Source organism: Lepisosteus oculatus, chromosome 22 (genome assembly GCF_040954835.1).
Source record: "Lepisosteus oculatus isolate fLepOcu1 chromosome 22, fLepOcu1.hap2, whole genome shotgun sequence".
NCBI classification, from domain to species: domain Eukaryota; kingdom Metazoa; phylum Chordata; class Actinopteri; order Semionotiformes; family Lepisosteidae; genus Lepisosteus; species Lepisosteus oculatus.
This window is the reverse complement of record NC_090717.1, coordinates 8,897,630-8,907,761: the sequence shown is the minus strand read 5'-3', so window position 1 is coordinate 8,907,761 and position 10,132 is coordinate 8,897,630. Positions and strand designations below refer to the sequence as shown.

General features: G+C 36.7%; 1 protein-coding gene and 1 long non-coding RNA gene across 3 annotated transcripts in view; one reads left to right on the top strand and one right to left on the bottom strand.

The window, feature by feature from the left end:
- Nucleotides 1–277: 277 nt before the first annotated feature.
- On the top strand, nt 278–3,812 carry fzd10 (frizzled class receptor 10). The gene has a single exon (XM_006640395.3). It carries the CDS (start codon nt 1,083–1,085, stop codon nt 2,838–2,840), a length of 1,758 nt encoding a protein of 585 aa, XP_006640458.1. The 5' UTR covers nt 278–1,082; the 3' UTR covers nt 2,841–3,812.
- Nucleotides 3,813–8,944: 5,132 nt separating this feature from the next.
- Nucleotides 8,945–10,132, bottom strand: part of LOC138224497 (uncharacterized) — a 35,163-nt gene continuing 33,975 nt past the window's right edge. Inside the window, exon 6 of one of the 2 annotated variants that reach the window (XR_011182996.1) lies at nt 8,945–9,796. This is a non-coding gene — a long non-coding RNA (uncharacterized lncRNA). The remainder of the gene's footprint in view (nt 9,797–10,132) is intronic. The other variant, XR_011182995.1, reaches the window with a different exon arrangement.

Below are 10,132 nucleotides of genomic sequence, written 5' to 3'. Positions count from 1 at the left end.
GTTGGGATGTGACAGACTAACACTTTCAGATCCGTCAAAACTTTTTTTAAGAAGCCTCCAGAAAAAGAACAAATGGTTAGTGTGTTATTTGCTGTGATCACGATTTAGAAAGCTGTTGGGGATTTTTTAAGGAGGTCTGCAGGCTGTTCCGCCCGATTTGAAAGTAATCACCGTGTCAGTTTCACCTTTCTTATGCAAAAGAGTTGTCTTTGAAGGCGGATCTCTTAGCAGGTTAGCCCAGGACGGGGGAGAAGGCACTATCAAAACTGCAGCGCAACCAACTACTAGCTAGAACTCTGTCTGACGCCGGAGTGTTGAAGAGGAAGTTTCAATCTAGTCTCTCGCTTGCTTGTGAACGCAAGATACAGTATTTGCATTTCATACATCAGTTTTTGTGATCCGGGGTGAAAATACCCAGTAATTGAAAAGTAGTTTAAATTACATTTTTAACAAAGGATTTGATACGCTGGATTTTGAAAAAGACAACCCATTACCGCGGATGCTGCAGCAATACGGTGGTGGAAGGACATTCTGCCTATATTCAAGAGAAATAAGAGTATCGGTTTTGCCGATTGACTAAAGATCGTGGATTCTGTCGCTTTGAAGGGTTCAGAACACTTTTTTTTGTGTTAAAAGAAAAGTAGGCTGAAGACGGACCTCTCTTCGCATTGGATGAGAAGGACATTTATAACACCGTATGTTGCTGTATTTTTCTTCACGTTTCTGGCTCTGTTAACTGAATTAATGTACAAGAACAGTTCGCGTGTTGTACCGTGGCGTTATTTTTCACATCAGTCAATGATGGTTTGAATAACCGTTTCAAGAACTTTTGGGTGAATTAATCTTACAACCGGAGGCGCAAATAAATGCGGGACTTGGATGGGCAGTTTTCTAAGTTTATTCCAGCATCGCCAGCACTGAACCACATCTATACATTTTCAAGACGAAGACTTCGCTTACGTTATGCAACATTTACGTTATAAATGAAACCTAAAATCAAGCACAGTGTTAAAGAAGAAAGCGTTCCCTAGTTTTATGTAGGCTATCGTTGTTGCTCTGCTTGAGAGATTATTCACACGAGAATGCCTCTCTCTGTAACTCTGAGCCTGCTCTGCCTCTTCCTAGCCTATGTGGCTCCCTGCTGCTCTGCTATAAGCTCTATTGATCCTGACCGTCCAGCGGAGGGAAGATGCCAGCATATTGTAATTCCCTTGTGCAAAGACATTGGATATAACATGACTAGGATGCCTAACTTGATGGGTCATGAGGACCAAGGGGAAGCTGCCATCAAGTTGCATGAATTTGCTCCCCTGATTGAATTTGGATGCCACAGCCATCTGAAATTTTTCCTCTGCTCCTTGTACGCACCTATGTGCACAGAGCAAGTGTCCACCCCCATCCCAGCCTGCAGGGTGATGTGTGAGCAGGCAAGGCAGAAGTGCTCACCCATCATGGAGCAGTTCAGCTTCAAGTGGCCGGACTCCCTGGACTGCAGCAAGCTCCCCAACAAGAATGACCCGAACTACCTTTGCATGGAAGCGCCCAACAACGGCTCGGACGAGTCTCCCAAGGGCTCCAGCACCCAGCCTCCAGAGTTTCGGCTCCAGAGGCCCAACAGCGGCCAGGAGTTTCAGCTCAAAGACACCAGCGACAGGGAAGCTTGTGGCAACCCGGGAAAGTTCCACTATGTGCAGAAGAGCGAATCCTGTGCCCCAAAATGCTACCCCAAAGTAGATGTTTACTGGAGCCAGGGCGATAAGCAGTTTTCCCTTATTTGGATAGCTATCTGGTCCATTCTTTGCTTCTTCTCCAGCTCCTTCACTGTCCTCACCTTTCTGATTGACCCACAGCGCTTCAAATACCCAGAGAGGCCCATCATCTTTCTTTCCATGTCCTACTGTGTCTATTCTGTGGGCTACCTCATCCGGCTCTTTGCTGGGGCAGACAACATTGCCTGTGATCGGGACAGCGGGGTCCAATATGTCATCCAGGAGGGCTTGGAAAGCACAGGATGCACCATAGTCTTCCTCATCCTGTATTATTTTGGCATGGCCAGCTCCCTCTGGTGGGTGATTTTGACACTGACCTGGTTCCTGGCTGCTGGCAAGAAGTGGGGACATGAGGCCATCGAAGCAAACAGCAGCTATTTTCACCTGGCAGCATGGGCCATCCCTGCAGTCAAGACCATTATGATTTTGGTCATGAGGAAAGTGGCAGGGGATGAGTTGACAGGTGTCTGCTATGTTGGCAGCATGGACATTAAAGCCTTAACCGGGTTCGTACTTATCCCTCTCTCCTGCTACCTCATCATAGGGACCTCTTTCCTTCTGTCTGGCTTCGTTGCCCTGTTCCACATCAGGAAGATCATGAAGACCGAAGGAGAGAACACAGACAAGCTGGAGAAGCTTATGGTGAGGATAGGGGTGTTCTCAGTGCTGTACACTGTCCCTGCCACTTGCGTCATTGCGTGCTATTTTTACGAAAGGCTCAACATGGATTACTGGAAGGTGCTGGCCAGTGCACAGAAATGTTTCGAAAGCAGCACCAGCAGTCCGGGGGCAGAAGAGTGCATCATGAAGAACTCCATACCAGCCGTGGAGATCTTCATGGTGAAAATTTTTATGCTTTTAGTGGTAGGCATCACAAGTGGCATGTGGATCTGGACTTCCAAAACTCTTCAGTCCTGGCAAAATGTTTTCAGCAGGAAGTTAAGGAAGAGAACAAGGAGAAAGCCTGCCAGTGTCTTCACAAGTAGTGGACCCTATATAAAACCTCACCCTCCACTTAAAGTGCACAACGCAAAGTATGAACCAGCAGGGCAGCCTCCAACATGTGTTTAACTGTTTCCCTTGAATGGAGCCAAATCTCTCTTTTTCATTTTTCCTGAGCTGCGTTCATCGCTGACTGAACTATAAGAAAAGCAAAACGACAACAAAAAAAAAGAAACAAAAAAATGTAGCTGTTCAATGTGATTTTTATGCAAACAGTTGAAAAGATGCAATGTATTGAGATACAGTATAATTAATAGGACTTCTGATTCTGTGTGCACATCAAGTAAAGCAAACAGTCTTTTATATGGGTTGGGCAGACTTTTATTTGAACATAACCCCTCACAAAGTTTCGCAAAATTATAAGAAAATGTTTTGGTTTGGAGGAAAGAAAGGAATAAATAGTTTGGATGAGAGGATGGGTTGCTTGAATAATGTGCAATAGATGTTTTCCTTAGTGACAAAAAAGACACAAGTACTGTAGAAACAGATTAAAGACTAAAAGGACTCCTCAACAAAGGGAATGAATGGTCTGGGAGACAGAAGCCCTTCAGTGTTGCGTTTTGTGGCTTTTTAATGGAAATCAAGCCAGTGTCATACATGTTTGAACCGATGTGAAGAAAAAAAGGATTAGTTGAAAAGGGCTCAGGGAGCGTATGGACTGCCTATTGTAAAGCAAATTCTAGCCATAAATGAATCAACAAGCACTAGATATTGCAAAACTTTTTTTGTACAGCCGACTGCTCTTTTTTATGTCTGTGTTTTTTGTAGCACAGAAAAAAGTTTGTATATATTTCTAAAAGAAAGGTTCAGTATTTTATAAAAAAATAAAATTGTTTTTTTTTTTAGTTTTACATGTGTTTTCAAAACTTTATATATTTTTAATTATATTTTGCAAGTGAACACTTATGATTTAGCCACTGTGTAAGTAACAGGAAAAAAAAGGGGGAATAAAGGAGATTGTACTAATTTTCCAATTTATATTTTTTCAGTAAAATCTATTTTTGCAAATAAAAAAAATCTACATCTGAATGATGCTAAGGAGTAGAGATCTTAATCATTGTTTCACGTTGATGTAACAAATACATGATTCAAGTGCATTTTAAAATATGGAATTCATTTGAACTACTTTTCAGTTTAGTGGATTTGTACAGTTGCACACTTAACACTTCACTTGTAAAAGAAAAAAAATCTAAAGTTATTTTTTCACAACGTAAACCTTATAACTTTAAAGATCACCATTTTGACATTAAGATGAAAGTAAACAAATTCATATGTACAGTAGTTGGAGGTTAGGATACAGTTTTATTCAAGTCATGCTTATAAAATGACTATGTAATGTGAAAGCATTTGCCAATCAGAGTTATTACATTTCTTCAATAATTTTACTCATAATCCATCTGTACCTAATTTTCCTAAAATTTGTTTGATACTAAAAATTGAATTTGGATCATGGACTTTTTCCTTGTCAGAAGAGGAAATGTTACAGATGAGAATAGTTTAGATTACTGTATCATGTTATTTTGTGTTTCATATTATGATTCGGGCTAAATTTCTGCAAACATGTTAGGAAATTTGCTTTGGTTTCAACACTAAAATGGACATATTGCACATTTCCTGGTAAAAAAGACAAATGAATACACAGAATTAAAGCATACATTGGTTTGTAATAAATGTCCAGAAAGAGGTTAACTCTGTTAATTGTTATTGAAAGACTTTGGGGATTACTTTAACTGTCTCATTGTAAGTTGAAAAGGGGAGCTGACTCAGTTTTAGAAAAAAAAAAGTTTGATGACATCAAAGAGATTTTCAACAAAGCAGAGTTTGTAGTTTTGTTTTGTTTTTTTAAGCAAGGCACTTTTGAGGTCTAGGCTTTAATATTTCACTGCTTTTAATATTAATCTATTCACGTCTATGTACAGGTTAGTATAAGCAGTATGGAAATAAGGCTTATAAACCTTTAACTTTTATTTCTCTTTAACTTAAAATCAGGTCAGTTCTGTAATGTAGTCCTAGAAAGAAGCATATTTTTCATTATCAAAACAGATTGCTTATGTACAGTATGTGGTATCTAACCTTAATGGTCTTACACTAAACAAGGTCATTCAGAAAGTTTTAAATTAGGAAAATATTTTCATTTGAAATGTTTTTCTTCTGGTTTATCATGAAAACCATTTTATTTTTCCCTTGATTGATGTTGAATCCTGACTTGATCAATCAAACTCTAAACCATTCTGCTACCTCATTAGCAATGCACATCTTGCTAGGAATAAACATCATTTTCAACCAGTCTCTGCTAATACAAAAGCGTGGTTCTGTATGTTTAAGGTGTGTGTTTTTTTCCAGAATGCTAGACATGATAGATGTGCCAAAATTAACTCCTTTTTAGACTGAGGCAAAAATTGTAAGCAATAATTCTCTTAGTGGTATTATATAGGCAAGACGAGCAATTAATGTTGTATAATTTACCTTTAAGAACCAAAGTTTTGTATGTAAAATATTTCCTACATAATTCTTTTGAATTAGAAGATCATAATGTTTCTTTGAGGTTTTATTAATCATTGAGGATAAAGTACTTTTTGTAAAAATATTAAAATGTTTTGAGATAAATATTTTTAGCTTGTAGATTTGTAAAACCATAAAAATTGTAAATGTGGTCAAAACTATCCTCCAAAACAAATACTGAGTAAATATAAGTAACGGATAATGTTTGACTTTACTATAGTTTGTTCTGAATCAAGTTTACAGAATTCCTGTGGAACATGGTGCTGCTCTATTTTTTCCAATCTGTTCTGCAATCAGTAACATAATGGACAGGGGTTCGTTTTCCACTGGAAAGTCAATGTTTAAAAACTAGATGTTAGTCGATAGTACTAGACCTGTTGTTTCAAAGGCAGTTAAAGGTTTTAAGTAAAGACATACTATGCTCAGTAATGTCCATCTGTAACAATTTCTTATTGTTAATTCAGAGGCATAGGGGGCATGCTTTGAGCCCTACACATGATCCACACAGAAAGTGAGAAAAATGCAAAAAGCATCCTTTGGCATGAACCTTCAGGCTCATTCTTTAAAATGACTTTAAAGCTATTCTGGGTATAATTGCGTTAAGAATGTATGAAAGATTCCGTACTAAAAGAGGACATTTTGTCTATTTTACTTGTTTGGTGGCTGACAGATAAATATTCTAAGAATTTTGCCTAACATTTTATAGGCTTGGATGTTGAACTGAGCAGACATTGACAAATAGTTCAAAATAAAAATAAAATTATTATTTATATAAAATCACCTATTCTATTTTTTAAATAACAAATGACATTTCTAAAGATACATCTGGTACCTATTTTATGAGGTTCTCTTTGAAATGTGAATAAACCTAGTTTTGTAAAGGAGACTAAGCCTTAGAAAATTCAGCTGTACATGTGGTGCAAAGCATTCTGCTTGGTACTGTATATCTCTTGGAAGTACATGTCTCATCATGAATTGGATCCTGGTCTTTTATGTTCACAAAGATCTTGCAAGGCTCTGTTGTTAGTGCATTTCTTTGCCACTAAAACACCTGTGTGCTAATTACAAATACCATTATGGGAAAGTAATTCTTTTATTATTGCTGTGTTTATGGAAGATAACCCCTGTTTTACTTCGAGAATTAGTATGTCAAGACAAGAATAGTTTCAGAACAGCATATGTCAAAGCCTATACAGCAGTAACATTCAATAATATTTTCTTACGTTTTATTATATCTTATTATATTTTATATAGTCAAAACTAACCTAAAACTCCTGACAAAGTTCTACATATATTACTAATAATAACAATTACATGTGAAATTCCCTATATATCTTGTATTTTTAGAAACTTATTGAAAAGTACTGTAGTTCTCCATTTTATGTATATACAGTTACATCATGCGTTAATGGAATAGGTTATAAAGGCATAATTTTATAATGCATATTCAGGTCTGTCTCCTTAATTTAATGGAAGAAATAAGCTATAATGATTATCCTTCTTATGTGAGCAAGAATAAGTGGTTTATCCTTTTGAAACAAGGATCTGATTGTATTGATAGCTTATTCATAGATGCATAAAAAGTAGACTGTCAGCAGAATTATGATGGGCTCAGGGAAAATACACTTGTGCTATCAATCAAAAACTAAAATAATTTCTGAAATGTCCACCTCAAAACCAACCTAAGAATAGAAGTAGTATCGTCAGTTTTATGTGGTTATAATAAAACTGTACAAGGTGCACTGCCAGAGCAGGTTAATGCTAAATATGTATCTTCCCAGGGGGCATTCAAGTTCCAACATTAACAAAGCCTGTTTTAACAGTCAAATCTAGATGAAACATTGTCATATTGTAGCCATATGAAAGTGTGAAAGTATTGAGACGTGTCTACTGATAATGTATGCTACAAAAATCTACATTCTGCTTTTCATTGTTGTCCACCAGCTTTGTAATGATCTAGGTGTATTTTAAGGTTGTAAATAGAAATGACAAAGCTCTCATTTTATTATTCTCAAAGTACTTCACAAATTGCCGATATTTCAAGACATTTTTAAATGAATGTAAATTTAAACATCTTTAAAACAAAAAAACAGTGCTTACAAAAGTCTATAAATGCCTCATGCTAAATGTCCTATTGCCCTGACAGAAATTCACTGTAAAAATACAAAGTCAGTTCACAGGAATTACTGTCAGTAATGTGAATTTGATACTGTGAAGTGAAATGCAAATGCTAAGTATTGCATTTTCAATAGATTTTTAGAAAGTAGGATTTGCAAGCTTATTTCTCTTATTTTTGTGCTTAACGTTACTGCTTAGAACTATAAAACTGTAATACAAAAGTGCTGAGTAAAAAAATGAGTAAATGCCTTTTTTCTTTATTGTTTTTTAACTGTTTTATATGAGGTTCAGAGATGTTACTTAACAACACATCACATGACATACAGTACGTGTGCAAACTTTTCATGAATCACTTTGGGGAAAAAAGCAATATAAAATAATAAAGAAGTAAGGTGAAGTCAGAATTTCTCTCTATATATAATTTCTGTATGTAGTTTCAACATTCTTCAGAGACTGAACATCTGTATTGGATTTGCACAATTTAAGAGTGAGCAATTGAATGTATTTTTATTATCATTAATTTATATCTATACTCTTTGCATGTTTTGGGAGATACTGTTGTTTTCTAAATGTAGAATGATCCAAACTGCAGCACGGAGCTCTATTATCGAATCAGAAAAGGAGTTCATTAAATATTTTTAGCACTCCTGGCCCCTTTCAGACCACGATGGTTTTAGTCAATTGTGTGAGAGAAACCACTTTTTGTTTTTCCCCGTGGGGGTTCTGGCAACAAACGTCTGCTGGGGTGTCGGCCTCATGATCACTAGTCCTCCAAGCTCCCTCAGCCTCTCGGGGAAGATGGATATTGCTTAGAAAACGAATAAGTGAAGGAACTCAAAAAGTCTGTTTACTGCAAACCGCCAAAAGCAGGACTTTCTCAACACAGGGTGAATTACCTGTTCCCATGACTTCACCTGAACAAAACCAGACATGAAATTTTATAAGAGGGTCACATGTATGTGCAAGATGCTTCCTTATTATTTTTTTCAGAGAAATGCTCTTCCTTGAAAATGAATTTCAAGTAAATGGGTTCATAATAATTTAACCTTATGATAATTATCTTTGTTAAAAAAATAATAGATTATGAATTAGGATCTAAAACTACCATGGGAAAAACGTTGAAATAAATAAGATTCTTGTTTTGTATTCATATTCTATGTTCAATTGTGTGAACTACTTATAATACAAACCAGTGTCCCAGCGCACTTTACAAGCATAATTTGCATCAATTATACATTTAGTGGGATACAACTATTTCATTTATACATTCGCCTTAAACTCCAACATCTAGAGCTTACACTACCAATTTGATTAGGTGCAATCAGTGATAAAGGATCAGTAGCAAACTACTGTATTTCTGTTAGTACAGTATGTGTCCATGGTAAACAAACACTCAGTATTGTGGTCATCCGATTGGTAGTATGTGCTTTTTAATTTACAGTTAAAACATGAACAGACAGTTTGAGGAAATATCATACCAAATATACAAACTTTCTCCATAAAAATCAAATAAATAACAATAGATATGTTCTATATATATATATATGCTTGCTTCAAATGATTAAAGATTAATGTAATAGTATTTGCATGAGAAAACATTTTGCTTTTTTCTGAACTGTTGCATTGGTCATTAAAGCTTATGTAGTGAAACGGAGAATATATAATGTTTCATGAGGTGATATTTTAAACGTTAATATTACATGCAATATCTTGTTGCACACAAAGTGTTAAAGGAATTATTATTATTCCTGGACACTCCACTCAAAGCACTTCACAGGTAATAGGTAATAGGTAATAGGTAATAGGGACTCCCCACTACCACTGTGTACCCCCACCTGGTTGGTTCATTCTATGCTAACATTTTTTAAAAATATTTATTTTTTAATTTTATTTCTCATCTTCCTGGCTGCCTGATAACGTCTTCTCGGTGTGTTAGACCAGCCTTAAGTGTTTCATTGACTTGAAGAGGGGCCACAGAATTGCAGCTGTCGCAAACATTTTGCTACATGTTCCTTTGACTCCTGACACACACTGGCTAAACTCTCGAAGGCCAAATTCCTTTTGGTTGCTCCTTTGCTCATTGCACAGCATGCACCTTGCATCAAAAACCAAACCAGTGAAACTGGAAACTCTTGGTGAATCTGTGAGCCTTGAGGAGGGTGAAGTTTTGAGCTAAACTGACAAGATGCCATAAATCAGTCCGTCCTGGAAAGGCAGAGGAGGCTGACTGGTTGGTAGGGCTGGTTTCTTTGATCAAGGTTTTGAAGACCCACCGTAGCCTCTTCAGCGCATAGAGACCCTTCCACCACCTGTCTGCGAGTCCTGGCCTGCCTTGTCCTCTCCACTTCACAACTCTCTCTTCACTCAATCACACTTTCAAACACTTTGTTAGACCGAAGGTCTTACTCGGAGACAAAAAAAAAGAAAGATGTGTCACTGCAGAAGAAGTATAACATTAAAGAAGGCTATCAGTCATTTGCAGTCTTCAGCATTTAAAATGTCATGTTGAACAAGTTAGGAACAATTTCGCATTTTTCTTTTTTTGGGGGGCTTGTACAATGCAGGTATGAGTGAGTTAATAGTGTGATTCTGTAGTGTGAATAGGAAAGGTTACCACTAACTTGATTATTTTTGTCATCTGTAGCTTGTCTTGCTAAAATAATCCTTTTATTTTTCCTTCACAGATCCCTGAAACAGGTAGAGGAGTTTCAGAGGGGTCTTATTAAGAAACAGTTCACTGC